This window comes from Anomalospiza imberbis, chromosome 11, assembly GCF_031753505.1.
Source record: "Anomalospiza imberbis isolate Cuckoo-Finch-1a 21T00152 chromosome 11, ASM3175350v1, whole genome shotgun sequence".
Lineage (NCBI taxonomy): Eukaryota > Metazoa > Chordata > Aves > Passeriformes > Viduidae > Anomalospiza > Anomalospiza imberbis.
The window spans coordinates 9406622-9423259 of record NC_089691.1 but is presented as its reverse complement, the minus strand read 5'-3'; the positions used below and the strand labels follow the sequence as shown (position 1 = coordinate 9423259).

The window sequence follows — 16638 nt, the reverse complement described above, 5'->3', positions numbered from 1 at the left end:
TTTTTAATACAGTATCACTATATTCAGAACATTAAGCAAGAGAAATCTACTCAGCTTGCACATTGTAGAGGAATGGTATCAACAAGACATGTAATCCATCACCTGCACAAAATTCAGGGAAGCCTGTCAAATCCACATTTTGAGAGCACCAAGGAAAAACATCCTATGAGACTATTAGAAGCTCTTCCACCTTTTCCTAAAAACTAAGAGGAATGCTTCAAGGAAATTACTGTCAGTCATACATATGAGAAACTTTACTAAACAATCCAGAGGATCCACACATTAAACCCTGATATGCTGAATGAATTATACACACACGTTTCTCTCTTCATATCTCCAGACTTATGATATAGACTAGGCCACCTTATAGTTTGGTTTGTTAATGGACCTGAGAACAATTTTTTCCTTCATCTTTTACTTTCTTAACTTTGGTGCCCTAAGATCTAAATCTAGAAGGATAAATAGAAATAACTATCTCTAAGTGCCTCCTGTACTACAAAACTATTTATGCAAAACATTTGGCATCAGACTCAAAAGAAAATATTTCTCTCTAAAAAATATGCCCATTTAAATACAGAAAGATTAAAATGAAAGATAAATAAGGTGGTTCAGAAAGAGACAGGGAGAAAAACAAAGACAACAATAAAACGTGTCAAGAAAAGTAAAAGCAAAACACACAAGTAGGAGCAGGTACTTTGACAAAGAAAACACCTTCTAAGATTTTATAATTTCTTTTTATCACCTCAGTGAAATGCATTGGTTTAACTCTTTCCAATTCTTTCAGGAATCTGGAAAATATGGTTAGAAGAAATCACTTGTCAAATTCTTTTGATGAATAATCACTACAAGAACCTTTATGCTTTGAAGACTCCGTCCAACCAACCTACCAGGCTCCACCTAAAGAAGCAAAACTTCAATGCAAGTAATTCTTCAGGAAAATTCTTCCCGAGAATAACAACAGCGAAGAACAAACTTTAACAAGTATCAATTGTTGATAACAAAGCACTAGAACCTGTGGCAGGTACATAAGGAATCCACCAGGAGTTTAAATCTGATAATTTCCTTCTTTCTCACTGGGACATCCCGGAGTCTCACAAGCCCCACTGAAGTCCCATTTTGTACTTTTCCATTTTGTCCCATTTTGTCTTTTTCCAACAAGTTTAGTCTATTAGAGCTGACATATTTATTCCTCTATAGTAAAATGATATTTCAATAAGATCATTTGCGTGATTAAAAGGGGAGAAGAAAACCACCAAGTCTTCATCCAGCCTGGCTACCCTGTACAGCACTGACAACTGTGTTTATAACCTGTTCCTGCTCTGAAAAGTGAAGGACACCCCAGCTATGCCTTAAGGAGATATAGACACAAAGATTAATAGCACATAGATACAGACATCAGAGAAGAAATACAATTACTGTTATTGATGATAGTCCAAAATAAAGGATGTAGCTCATCTACCTAATATAAGGCAGTTCAGCAAAGACTACATAATGGCCAGTAGCCTGTTCTGAGCCGCCAACCTGCAAGAGTTCCATACTATTCCAGGGTTTTCTCTCAGTAAAAAAACAATTAAATAAATAAATTGATAGTAGCAAAAAATTAGTTATTTTGCTTAAAGACTGGTTCCTGTACATCTACCATGGATATGGAGAACTAATTTATATTGCCCTATTTTTGATAAGCTGGATGCAGAATCTGTACACACCTATGTGAAGGAGTGCCTTGAGCAATCACAATCCCCTCATGTCATATAGCGTTGTCTTTAAAACCAGTGTACTGGTTATCATTCATTACATGGGTGACTTCACCTGGAAGGTCCTGGGAGACCTGGGAGCAGGATATTTTCAGTAATTATTTTTCTCTGAAATTAATCACTTCTGGAAAGGTTACCAAGACCCATATCAACTTCTTTCCAACTATGATGTTAAAAGAAGTGTTTTTGCCAAGACTTCCTTTTTAAATACAAATCTTGCAAGTATTTGATCCCACACTCTAAGAAAGTACTACAGCTTTACACAAATTAACTTGGCAGATGCTGAACAGGATCATAAAAACATCCATGTAATTTTTGCAAAAACATTTATATATAAAAAAGCAAAATGGAACTCCACTACAAATTAATTTAACTATTTCATTAAAATCTGTCAGTGAAGCTTCTACAGAAAGTAAAATACCATCTACCCTGTCAATATAGAATTTGTGCTGTAAAATGTGTTTGGACTTATTATCAGCAACAAAAAACTGTCCACTACACAACAGTAATGACATTTGAAAGTATGGAGTATTGATCAGCAGTTACTTAAGAGTGAATCACCACTACAATACAGCATTTACTCATGCTCTACATACCTTCACTGTCAAGATAATTTGCATGGAGAGCAGCTCCTTTAACCTTGAAATATAAGCATTTCCCAATACAGGATGTGGAAACAAACAGCCATAAATGCATTAAGCAAGGGAATTATCATTGTCTTCTCTTTAAGATCTGATGCTTTCCAGTTGGATTGTCTCCTCAGTAATTTCCATATTAAAAGACATTACTGAAAGTGTAATGCATGTATCATGAACTTACTAAAGCCATCTCATATTCCTCTTACATACTAACATTATAACTTTTTTACTTTCAATGATACAAGAGGATCACACTCTGCTTGCAAAACCCAGAAAGACACAGAACATACTTCAAAACAGAGAGTGCTCGAGGAAGCAAAACATGAACTCAGCATGGCTCCCCTTTCAGACCAAGTGAAATCTAAAACATGATGTTTGATATTCAAGCTGATTTGACTACATTTTAGAACCATTACCAACACTAAAAAAATTATTACTCCTGCCATAACATTCAAACAGGAGAGGAAAGTACAAAACACAAATCATTTAAGGTGCAGTTCTAACTTCACAGAAGAGAAAGAAAATTTTCCAATACCTCTAGAAAAGGCAGAACTTTATTACAAAAATGAAGGCCAAGTCTTTTTTTTTTTTTTTGTTATGGAGAAAAAGAAGAAAGTATTCAAAGTTTGATAAGACTAATCCTTTCCTCTACAGATCAACATACTACCTGAAAATTAGCATGGAACCCACCAGGTTTTTCCACCAAATACATTAGTAGCATAACAATGTGTCTGATTTTTTTTTTTATTCTTGCACAAAGTTAAAATATCTATCTAGAAGAATTTACATCTTGATGCCTGCAGATAACATTAAATACTTCAAGACACACTCAAATGTTCTGTACCTAGTTTGGCATGGAGAATAATCTTGTCTTTCATGTAGCCCAAAGATCTGTAGGAATTAAAGGGGATGGAGCTTCAAGTTCTGCAAGTTCCAAAACATCATTTGCATTAATCAACAGAATTATACTGGTGTAAGATTCTCAGGTGTCTATTTCTTTTATTTTTGAAGGTTTGATTTTAAATCAGTGCTAAGAGACACATTTTGCATAAACCAGACTCCAGGAGTCCAAATTATAATGAATTAACTCTGAAAACAATTTTTGGTAAACTCTACACCATTTACTTGGCTGGTGGGATTTTGAATTTGGGCTTTGGAGTAGGTATCAGGTTTGGTTGGTGGGGAGAAAGGGGTTGTTGCTGTTGGTTTGGTTTTTGGACTTTGGGGATGGTGGTATTTCCTTTGATGGGTTTTTTGTAATTTTTGATTCACAGCCATATGCCTACAGATTTTATTGATAATTTTTCCCTATTTTTGATTTTAAAAATATATATTATTTTTGCTGGTTTAGAATTGCTCAGCTGGCAAAAGTTTAAATTGATATCCAAAAAGTCAGTCCATGCCTATCCTTTAACTTGCAGGTCTCAGTCCTACTTGACCCTTCCTTCCAAGCAGTAGTTGCAGTGTCTCGAGCAAAGAGAAAAAAAAAAAAAAGAACCCAAAACCAGCATAAGGCTGAATAAAATAAAGGTAATTAATGTCAAGATGATTGTACTAAACTTGCCTAAGAATTTAAGTCCCTATTATACAATTTAAACTAAAGATAGATGTACTGTATGATTTAGATCCACCAGCTGAATACTAATTTATCTAAATCACCCCTTTATATTAATTTTGCACTGACATTTCCACAGTTGCAAGAAACTACCGAGATACAGCACCCCATCCTAGTCAGGGAGATAAATGCAATTCTGCATCTTTAAAAACAGGAATGCTCTCCTGACTGAAAAACCTGCTCTGAGAAAACAGTGATTTGAGAGCTCCCAACACAATGAAGGATTTGTTGAAAGGAGCAGGCAGATGCAGACTCCAGCCTGCTTCAGACCAAGGCAGGCAGTGCTTACATAACACTGAGGGCTCCAGCAGACAACTTACATAAGGGAAATCTCAGGGAGCCTTAAACGGGCTTCTGGTCAGGAACAAACCCTTGTGGAAGGACCAAGAAATTAAGGGTTTTTTCACCATTCCTACATTTGCAATAAATAACAGCAAAAATTCAGGAGGAAGTGAAGAATTATCAAAGCTCAGAATATATTTTTTTAAAAAGAGTGTCATCAAAAGGAGCCTGAGAAAGCACAGACCACGCTGCACTTTCACACAGACACTGATTTAAGAGCTTTACTGTATTACAGCAGCATTCCCCAGAGCCTGTTTTCCAAAACACTAATTGCAGCAGCTGAAGTGAATGTGTTCCTGGCACCTAAGCCTTGCTCTGCATCCCACATTTGAAGCCTGGCTTTGCCAGTGGGCTACACTCTCACATTCAATACAGGACCCACTAAACACAGAGTGTTTACAAAAGAAAAATATAAATGTCAGGATTCAAATAAGGCAGATGTCTTTTGACAAGCTAAGGAAAAAAACCAACACCTAAGAGAGAATTAAAATTAATTCTTAGGCCCCAGTAGTATTTCCTAAGTGAGGAGTATGAACATCTCTACAGCATCAAGGAGTCTCTCCAAATGTATATGACAACTGTAAAACCTCCAGAAACCAGACAAATTAGGAATAATACAGTCCTGTTTGCTACTGGATGTTTTCTTGTACACTTAATGTTGTTCCATTTCTTTGAAAGCAAGGAACCTTTTTTAAGTGCTAATTTTGCTTAAAACCTCATCACAGTTTCTGCAATTACTTGCTGAAGTATGATCTTCCAAGCAATTTGAAGCATCTGTATTTAATCTAAAGTCAGTTTTGGGAAAAGTCATGTATTCCAGATAGTTATAGGAGGCATAACAAAATACTTGGATAAGATTATCATAATGACAAAAAATAACGAAACATTCAATTAAGATATGGGAAGTAGTGGATTTTAAAAAAATACTTTCAAAAAGCAACCAAAATATTCTTATACATCTTTTACAATCTCAAGAGGACACCAGTGCTGGTCACGTATTTGATGTTCTCAGTACAGCAAGACCTCAAGAATTGCAATAACTCCATCAATATTCACAACTGTAAAATGGCAAAAAATGTCTTTACTGAGTAACTCACATGAATTAATTTGCTCAATGAAATTTTAGCGTGGGTCAAATGACTCAATGTGCAAAACATTTGGGCAGTAGAGACTGTCAATCACGCCTCGACTGTGAGCGCATCCTTTTGAAAGCAGCACTCACTCTGTGTGCTGACAAAATGAATCAAGTAACCTTTACATTAATATTTCATTTAGCAAGCCTGTATTAAGCTAAATGGCACTCCAAAGCAGTTGACAGTTGAGGAATCTATACTGTCCAGATCCATAATCATACACACGTTTTATATCTTCACTTGTTTAAGGATGCTTAATTCATAATCAGGAAATGTGGGCTCCTCTGGTAATATCAGAAGTCTCACTGCTTCTAAAAGTGGAATCTTGACTTTAAAATGACATGGATTCTGATCACCCAGAGCTCACAGTAAATACCAAACATATTCTTGATGCCTGGCTAGTGGGGAGGGAGGGGGTGGAAAAAAAAAGGCATTTGTATTTAGAGCCCTCCTGTGCTATCACCTCCTTAACTGTTGTGACAACCTCTGTCACTGACTTTGCATGTTGAAAATACTTGCAGACCTTGAAGTTTGGTATGTTTCTACTGAGACAAGCTTACAGAAAAAATATACTTTATAACCATACAAAAAAGTACATGCTAAAGTCATCTGGCATCCAGGCTCATTTGCCACAATCAACACCAGGATACAGCAAGCTTAAATGGACAGAGACATTCTGGAATTCTAATTAAAAGAAAAAGCAACAGACATCTTATAAAAATTACTGTAACCAGAAGGAAGAAAAACATAAAAAACCAATATATGTGACAGAGGAATAAAAATGCTCTAAATACCTGCCAAACCTGTGTTTTTTCTTTTTTATTAAATAAGGAAATATAATATAAGCAAGAAAGAAAAACAAAATAGCTTTGAAAGAACACAAACTGTCCACCTTCAAAAACAGGAGCACACACTGGTTAGTGAAACAGAAAGGATGCTGATGAAAAGGTAAAATGAATAGCTTCCAATTACCTACAATTATAACAACCAATAGGAAGCAATCTTGCTACTTCAGAGGGAAAAAATACATCACAGAAGGGATGACAGCAGCATCTACTATGAGGAAGAGAAGGAGGATTAAGGATTCCATACTGACTCTTTGTGGATTTTACCATGATTGCCTCACACGGTACATTCCATATTCTCCTAGCAAATGTTGGGCTCAGCACTGGGTAGGTTTCATTTCTAAAACCATTTTTGCACAGAAATGGCTGCACATGGAAGAGCTCCAAAGTTAAATAAAGATACTTGTTTGTTACAGCCCAATAAAAAAAATAAAGCTTTTTAATAATACTTGATTACAAATTAATCATAACTGAAAGCTCCATCTGCTTTATGAATTTAAGGTGTTGATAAAAAACCATGACAATGTAAGACTACACAGACTTTAAAGAATGTGAGCTGGAAGTATAATAAATATTGAGTGTCCAGATTTTCATAATAAAATGAAAGTTTGCCCAACATATTGAAGTGAAGCCATTTAAAGGCCTTGAAAGACAGTAAGAGATGGCAAATATTTTTGTTCTTAATAGCTCAGTATTTTAGCTTTGTGAAATTCATGTTTTACAGTCCTGGGTATACAAATCTGAAAAGGCAAGCTACTAAAGAACTCATATGTCTTTAGTAATTACTAAAGCCAGTTGCTTTCATTTTAAAGGACAGCACAAGCTTTTTATTTCAGCTGCTACATGTACTGTTATATAATTTCACACATATATAAGCCTTTCAAAATAAATACCAAAAGCTCAAGGAATAATTTCCTTCACAATCAGACAAAAAATAAAAATAGTGTACTGAGAACTAAAAATCATGTCTACAAAAATTCAGCAGAAATTTAATATATGGGTTGAATGAGTGTTTTTGATCAGTGGATGTCTCAATGTTTTTCCATTTACATATTGCATTTTGAGAATCACATGTTAAATGCCCCAAAATAGCAGTCTCAATCTAAGATATTCCTCTTAGTCTCTCTCTTTTTTTTTTTTGCAACTGTTGTAAAAATAAATTGCCCACAACAGAGAAGTTTACTATAGGTTTCATATTTAAATTAAGTCCTTCATATATACCTAATACTCAAATCTGCTTTTTCATTACCCTCTGTCCCAATTATGTAGGCTTATACCCATTTCTCAAGTTTTTGCTATACTTCACCACCTTATTACCCAGCTGTGCAGCTGAGCAAGAAGATAACCACATTCATTCCTCTTATCTGTAATGATGTAATACATCTCAGCACTGGGTTGAGATGATTGGGGGAATAATGGCATTGTAAAAACTGCAGAGATGACAAACAACAGTGTAGCCGCCTTCTCCTGATACAGTGCATTGTGTACATAGAGCCCAGGGTGAAAATAATACAACATGCACTAATTCTGCTCCTTGAATGACGTTAACATCTTTCATAAGAAACAGCTGTTTCTGCACAGAAACATCATCATCACAATGCAGCAACCAGACTAAACACCCGCAACCTGGGTTGAAGCCTAGGCTACAAGAAATAAGTGTTGGAGTTTACTTTCCAATGGGAAAAAAAGTCATTCCAACAAAAATATCAGGTTAAGCAAGGACTCTACAGATAGTGCAGTGCAATGCAAAAAGTCATCAGGGACTAGTATGCAATACAAAAATAGATCTTGGACAAAAGCACACACAGCACTGCTTTCCTCTTCATTTAAAAAATTAAATCTGCCTCCATTTGCTCTGTTAAAACCTTCCTTATTACAACCAAAGAAATCCTTACCTTCTGTAGGAGCTGGGAACCTGAGTATTTGGCTGCAATAGATTTGATCTCTCCACCAAATGCTGAGGCCCAGAGCTTTACACTGTGAAGAAAAAAAAAAAAAAAAAAAAAAAAAGAGACAGGAAGAAATGTAATACACATGTCAGAGCTAGCAACAGAGACTGTAACAGCTTCAGCTGCACTCGGAAGGATCCGAGCAATTGTGCATTAGAGAGCTCACTAAGGAACATAAGCAGAGCAAAAGATCAGTGAAGCTGTACAACTATAAGCACAAACTAGATCCTGTGCTAAGGTAAGGCCTCTGATATGAAACTACCAACCTGAACCCTTAACATTTAAGGAATTAACTTGTACAGAAATGTGCTTCGGCACAACATGACATATATCCATTGAAAGGAAAACAGCAGATAAAATGGCAAAACAGTTCTGAATGATAAATTCCCACATGAGAAAGTGTTAACAGCATCAATTTCAGTAAATGCAAGCACTTAAAACTCAGTGGCCACATAGTCCACCAACATACGCTCCTACAATAAAATCAAAGTAATGCCAAGCGCCTTGGAGACAACCACTTTAAACACAGCTGACAGAGGAGCAAAGGTGCCCTGGAACAGTCAAATATCTGCAATACAAAAACAGGAGAACTTGAGCAGCCAAGTTCTCATTCTTGAACATGGTCCTGAGAGGAATAGCATGAAAGCACTTACACTGACAAGGGGATCTGCTGCTCCGATCCAACCACATCCACTAAGGCTGTGTTAAAAGCTGTCCAGAAGATAAAGAAAAAACCCCCAAAAGCCCGAAGAAGATTCAGGTTCTCTGGCATTGTGCCTCTCTGTGCCTGGAAAGGTTTGGGAAATTCAAGTGAAGCTGAGTTCAGCAGCAGTGGGGGTTTGCTTGTAAAAGCTTCTTTTTCCCCACTCTTACCCCCTTCCACTAGAAGGGGACACTGGAAAAAAAATTTCACAGCTCCATCCTCATTCTTCCAAGAATGACCCTCTCTGTGTAATGGAAGGAGTGGGACCTGAATCGAAGCTCTAATGACTTGAAAACTATTGTGTCCCTGGTAACAGCAAAGCGTTTTCCAGCACTACTGCAGCCACTTGCATGTAGTTCTTTACAACTCCGCAGTCAGCAGTGTGCTGAAGTTACTTCAGTGACCTACTGCTGCTCCAAAGTGCCCTTAGCAGCAAGAAAGCAGACTATTGATTCCAGCTGGGAAGGCTGTCTTCTTGCAATTACTGCTCACTTTGCAAATGGAAAGCTGCCTAGAGTTCTCCTTTCCCTCGCCGATAACCTCCAGCCTTCATCCCTGATCAAGCCAGCCAGAGCATTGGTTCAGCGGAGCAGGAGCAGCAGCCTTTTAACGGGATAGCGCCGAGACAGAGGCAGGCAGGAGGAGCTGGACCAGAGGGAGGGCACGGCAAAAGCAGAGAAAGTGTGGAGGTGCTGAAAGTGTAGTTGAGCCCTTCCAGGAAGGCGAGAAGAGAGCGCTGCACATTGCCGGGGGCTGAGCTTGGGAGGGCTCGGCAGGGCTGGCAGGGGCGGGGGCGTGGGGCCGTGCACACCCACCGGAGACGGATTCAGGCAGGGCACGGCTGCATGACAAGCACCTGTCTGTCACACAGCCCGGAGAGGCGAAGGCTGCCCGGAGCTCAGCGCCGTGCGGTGGCCGGAGCATCCCGGCCGCGGCGCCGCACCGGGGCGGGCGCGGGCGGGCGGAGGGAGCCGAGCGGCGGTCCCTGCCCAGGGAGCATCGCCCAGGAGCGGCAGCGGCGGCTTCCCGGAGCGAGCCCCGGCTGTCGGTCAGGCTGGCACATTTAATCGAGAAGTAGGGAGCACGTCCTTGTGCATAAAGGCGCGTTTGCTGCTTCCTCCCACGCCGGAGCACTGCAGCAAGTCACTCTCCGAGAGCTCGGGACCAGCAAAGGCTTATGAATGAAAAGAAATGCAGCATAGGTAAATCAATGCGGGCTGACTCCAGCTTATGAATAAATTATTAATTTGGGCTCATAGAAGAATCCTCTTGATATAGCAAATATAGGATTACAAGCTCTTCCAGTGAGAGAGCAGCGTACGGAGCAGGAGGGATTGGTCCAGGTATTTTTGTTGTTGTTGCATTTTAAAATATACCCTCCCTCCTTTTGCTTTTATTCTTCTCCTTCTGCTTTTTTCTCACCTTCTACTCCACTAAATGTGCAGACTTAAAATAGCAACTGAACTTTAATGTAAACAAGTATGGCAAGACCATGATGTGAGCATGGGCTGAGTCATCCTTGCATCCTACAATATAGCTCGAGTGTCCACTCCAGAATTCTAGTTTCTTCCCTCTGTAGTTAGAATTAACACCTCAAAATAGTCACTCTGCCTCTGTACACTGTTCTTATCTTAACATTTTCCATCTTGAAGCTCGCGATGTAGTACCTGTATTTCTTTCCTCATTAACATCTCTAAGAGCACTGAACAGTTTGCTTTAAATATCAGAACCTCTATTCAATACCTAGCTGACAAAAGCTTTCTGCTCTCTCAGAAGAAAAGAGAAGTTTAAAGATAGAAAGACTAACAGGGGAACTGTGCAGAACAGAGTAGCACAGCACCCTGCAACTTTCACCACCCACCAGCCATCCCCACCAGGAACAGTAAATAGATCACATTTCCCTCTGTACTAATACTTTCATATTAGGGCAATAAAGAGAAAATTTCTTCAAAGGAACATTTATTTTGTGTATTTCTGAACCATTTTGAAAGTCCTGTTATCTGTGCCGTTACTGTGGATTTCCTAAGCAGTGATTAAAACATGCTGCCATGTCACCAGGTGTTCAGCTTACCTACAGGCAGAAATGTAAAAAATGCACACGGCTGACTAACAGTATATAATCAATTATGTGCTCCTTTGAACATATTACATAAACAATGGTACCTTTCCAAAGCCAGGAATGAAACAGAAATGGGTGAATGTCTCAATAATTGTGCTGTTTGCTTCTTTGTACATGCTAAACATTGGCAGGCAGTAAATTCATAAGCTCATTTTTTGAGATTCAAACAGTTCTTATGTTAACAAAGATCCTTATCTGCTTCAAGCCAACACAGTGCCCTGATGACAAGTTAGAGTTACCTTCAATTCTGAAAGCATTACTGAAAGCTTTTTGAAAGCACACAAAATGCCTGTGTTCAAGAGGCCAGCAAAATTTAACATAGACTTAACCCATCACTAATTATAGGCAAGAGAAGATGATGAAGTCATTCATCAAACCTTGACTTTGTTTACATTTATCATACATTCAAAACTAGATCAGACCTACAGTTTATGCATCTGGTCTGTGCAAAACTGGACACTCACATTTGTTTAATACAAAAATTGTATTTGTATGACTGCTAGTCTAAGAAACTCAATTCACTAGGAAAATTAATTTTTGCTTGAAAGAACAAGCTTCTTTTGTGTTAACAAGCACTTGTGTACACTACACCTCGGAGTGCTTTCAGCACCTTTCATTCGTGCACACTGGGTTTGTCGGTGCAGGAAATCAGCTCCTCCCGACCATTCAGTGAATGGAAAGCAAGCCTGAGCCATAGCACCCACAAACCACCACAGGTGACACCACAACCTGTCTGCAGCTGTGTCCTGGCCTGACCACTGCTGACTATTCCTGGTATGCAGATCACTGCAGTCGTGACACCGGATTCAAAATTCATGTCAGCATTTCTCCAGTGTTGTTCCCATCAGGATGCAGAAACTTTCCCTGAGTGGGTTTGCATAATGAAGGAGCAAGAAAAAGACAGGAAAAAGAAGTGGTAAGTCCTGCTGAAGACTTTCAGTCCTTTTTACTGGGGATAGAGCAAGGTGTTTCATTATTTGCTACAGCCTTGTGGTGTCCTGGAGCAAAGGCAGTAGAAAGCCAAGTTTCAAAGCATAGTAATGAATTTATCTTTTGGAAGTAATGTGGCATTTCTATCATGCCCTTATGCTGTTAGAGACAACTGCTGAATCTGGAATAATTTTTGATCCCTCTAGAAAAGTGTATGCACAGATAACTGACCAGAGAAGGAAAGCACTTATGCACATAGCAAATACACATTCTGAAAGCAAAGTGAATCTCAGCAGAAAGTGCAGGTAAGTTCCTTACATATCACTGGTCTCTGAAATAGAGCTCCCTATACAAGTGTATTAAGTTGCATCTCCCTGCTCCTGGCCTCTCATTTTTAAGGGGTAAAAAATGGCAACTAATTTTCTGCTGTGTCCTTGATGATCAAGCACAATGGTGCATTTTGGTATCTCACAAAAAATGAAAGAAGCTGTTTTCCCTATGAAAGCAGAAATAAAACTTGGATATGTGACTCAAATGTTGTAATGGAAAGTCACAGACAGGGGCAGAGAAACTTGATGAATCCCCAAAGGTTTTTCAAAGGATCACATTCAAGAAAATAACCAAGGGATTGGAGGAAAAACAAAAAAACAATCAAACCAACCCACAAATAAACAAACAAAAAATCTAGGTCAAGGGATAATATGAGATATGACACAAAGGCTGAAGCAGACACTACAGACTAAGGCAAAGCCCTATATATAAATACACATAATAACTACTTGATTAATTAATCCCATTGTTCTTTTCTTTTACCTCCAGGTATATTTACACTTAGGAAAAGGTGCAGAAACAGGGTCACAGCTGCATCATCAGCGTGTATTTTGAGGTCTCTGGGGTCTCTCATGTATCAAACCCAAAGTCAATCAAGAGCCATACAGAGAAGAGAACATATGGTGCAGGGGAGAAGGGTAGGAAGAAATGATATAATTAACACAAATGTTTATTGTATTTTTTTCTGATGCTTATCTACAATGAGTTCTAAACAGAGTAATAAATGCAAAAGGCTGAAGTACTAAAAGCCTTGCTGAAGATGTAAGCCACCTCCACTGGAAATTAATATTTTAAAAAGAATACAATAAAGGAAAAATGTCAATTTATCTATATTCCACATAAAATAGAAGATTCAGATACTGCAAAACTAGAAAAGCTGTAACTACATTACATGGTGTTAATACTTGCTTTGTACTACGTTCCTCTGCATTTCTAAATACTAAGACTATAATCCTCAGATGTGTTCTCCACAGTGAATTTTTTATTTATCAGACTAAATTGTCCATTCTCACTCTTGTTTGATATATTTCATTTAAAAAAAAAAAATCTCCCTTAAATAAAGGCAGTAGGAGAATAAAAAGGGAAAAAGTGAAAGGATATAGAGTCACCTCATACAGTAAAAAATTTGTTATAATGTCCCATGGTAAAAATCCTTCCAGCCCTCTATGAAACTTTCTCTTACTTCTGTATAAGCATAATGTTTCACATACACTTACTCATGGAAAATAGATGCAGGAGAAGTAGAGGGATAACAAAAGTTATCTCAGCTTTGCAATGCTTGAGACTGTCAGATGAAAGGCAAAATCTGAATGTTCTGAATTTATTATTTGGAAACAGCCCAGTGGTGGAAGCACTCATTGAGTAGTGTTTGCCTGCTGTGTGAACACAGACTCACTTGTTTCAAGTGAGCCGTACATCTGAGGAAGAGCAGGAGGCTGCACATGAAGCCTACTCTGGAGAGGCTGAACGTGTATTCCTAGAATTTTATGGAAGTCCCACGTGTATAAATCTAAGTGTTCCACTGTTGTGGGAATGCCAAGTTATTGACCAATTCCAACCCACTTACAGCAAAGATTGAGGTCAAGTGGCATTACTCGCTGGCTTAAATGAGCACAACTTCACATAATGGGCATGAGCTAGTGTTTCAGAGAAACAAAAATCCTGCAGAAATTCTGAACCACATCAGTATTTCTTATATGCAACTTTACAATACTATCACCTTGTTTGTGTATGTTGTTCAGGTCAAATCAAGCACTAGTATTTCAACCATGAGAGCATTAAGAGCATGCACAACCAATCTTTACATGAAATCAATCATTTACACAACTAGAAACACAAATCTCTAAATATTTTTGAGAATACTAATATACAATCCTAATTAGTACGTTGGTAGTACAGCATTTTAGGTTTCTGTCACGTTATCTTTAGCACATTTCAACACCCAATAAAACTCACAGTTTGCCATAACCCCCCAAGGAACGTGTGGTTAATTTCGCTTCCACAAAGCCTAAGATCAGCTGGCTTTTGAATCTCCACAAGGAGTTAAAATGCAAAAGAGCAAAGCATTATCAATCCCAGCCTATGAGAGCTCACACTGCATGGCAAGCTAGAATGCTTTAAGCTAATTATGTTTATAGCTACCCAAATCCAATTTCAGCAGTCCACTGTAGCTCTAGTCTGTTACTGCCATTTTACATAAGCTTCATTTATTTTGAATTTTCAACTATTAAGACAAAGTCTGCCTTTGGTTTCTTTCAAGTGTTTCACGCTGGGAAATGAACTCTTCTCTAAGCAAATAAACTATCTTTTTACTCCCAAAGCTGGTGCTAGGTTGTAAATGTTAATGCTTTCAATGAATTCAAAATACCTGCAAACTACAGATAGGACTTAAAAATGAGAAACTGTAATTAAGAGCTCTGATATAATGGACAGAATGCTATGGAAATTAACCTATCTAGCGTTCTTTCTCTGACAATTAAAAAAAAACCCTAGAGGTCACAGCATATTTAAGTGTGAATCCATTGCTGTCTACACTCTAGAATGAACCCATCATGTCTATAATGTCCTGTGAATGTTCACCCCCAAACCTTACAAATTCCTCAGGGCCCTTGTTGCAGCATCAAGGGTTAAGAAAAGCATTGCCTCTACTCCAGACCTTGGCAGGATTGGTGACACAAGCACTAGGTGCCAAAAACGGTGTATTTGAGGGAGGATGGAGGAACAGTCCTGAGCAGCCACTGCCAAAGGGGCACCTTCTACAGCAGGAGATGAAGTGACATCTGTGGAGTCACTGTCATCAGGGAGGTCAAGGTTCCAAGCACTCAGCTGAAAGCAACCTGCAGACTTTGGGTTGGCATGCAATTATTTTCAAAATAACATTCTTATTGCTAAGTGGAAAACATAACATGGCTTTTAACCCAAGAAAGAGTGCCCTGTCAGGTAATTACATAGAGCCATAAGGTACTTCAGAGGCCCAGAATTCTGTCACTCTACAACTAATTCCTACATCACAAGTATGAATTTTGTGGTGGCTTTTATGAAGTCTTGACTAAACTGCCAGTTTCTTGATCTGATATTCACCACAGCTCTGCTTCTTGAGTACAGAAAATGGATTTTGTATAATTCCATGGCAGCAGTTGCTAACCTGTGATCCACCTCTGCTCTATCACTTTGTTGAGCCTTTTTCATTTATTGTGAACATTGACTTATCCTGAAAATCAAAGTTATCTCAAAAGGAAAGTTATCTCAAACTGAAAATAGTATTTATTAAGAAGTAACACACTGTAGTAATGAACTCCATTAAATTGTTGCATAAGGAAGAATAATATATAACAGAATGAAGTGTCCTGTGATGTTATTATACTTACATATCTGATCTCAATTGCAGAGAAAGGCCACCAGGAACTACCAAAACAGAAAGACATTTCAATAAGGTCTAAAATAATACTGGGGAGCACTAAGCAAATTTCTTAACTTTTCAGAGTTTGAAATTGATTTAACTTCAAGAAGAGTGTAAGCAAGTCATTATTTGTCTTAAGGTCACAATAGCAAGCTGATAAAACCTATTTATGAGTTGCTGGCTTATGCAAATCAAGTTTCATTCCTTAAGGGGTAACTGTCACCTTGGGTAGGAATCAAATTTAAGATTGTATTTTGTCCGACCAGTGCAAGTGCATTCTTGTTCTGGGGAACATTAATTGATGGCATCTGGCTGCTGTAGACAGATGAAAACATCTATTATTAGGGCACTTCTATAATACTGTAAAGTGGAAAAGTGGACTTGGGCAAAATGACTGATTCCAACATCACACAAAACACCCCATCAGAGGAAAAAAACACCAAAACAACAAGATAGCTTCTTATTCTGTGGTTTCAAATTCTTCCTTGTGTATAGTGCTCAAATTCTACTTCTACTTTAATACTATAACTTGACATTACATGCCATGGAAAGTTCACACCTGGAGAAGAACAGCAGATTTATAGGTTTGTAGGTTTTTAAAATATATTAAACCATGATTATATTTAAAAAGATGCAAAGTAAGAGTACAATTGATACCCATAAATACACTAATAAGTGTTAGGTAAAATATTTGCCAGAGCTTGCATTTCTATTTTACAGGCTGTTGATCCATCATAGTGTCACTAACATTGCAACAGACATACTCAGACTGCTGTGCTTATTACTTTTTAATGCATCACTCCATTTTAAACATTAATACTAACAAGTTCAGGCTATAATATAGTCATCCTTCCTATCCATAAAAAGAGAAGGAAAAAAA

General features: G+C 38.1%; 1 protein-coding gene across 3 annotated transcripts in view; it reads right to left on the bottom strand.

Annotated features, from left to right (window-relative positions):
- CACNA2D3 (calcium voltage-gated channel auxiliary subunit alpha2delta 3) overlaps positions 1–9634 on the bottom strand; it is a 390394-nt gene extending 380760 nt beyond the window's left edge. For all 3 annotated transcript variants that reach the window (XR_011003009.1, XM_068201787.1, XM_068201786.1), the window contains exons 1-2: positions 8930–9634; positions 8223–8304 (exon numbers count right to left, since the gene is read on the bottom strand). Coding sequence is in view for 2 of the 3 variants with exons in the window: in XM_068201787.1 (XP_068057888.1) it covers positions 8223–8304; positions 8930–9048 (201 nt within the window). In the remaining variant the exon portion in view is untranslated. The remainder of the gene's footprint in view (positions 1–8222; positions 8305–8929) is intronic.
- Positions 9635–16638: the final 7004 nt, after the last annotated feature.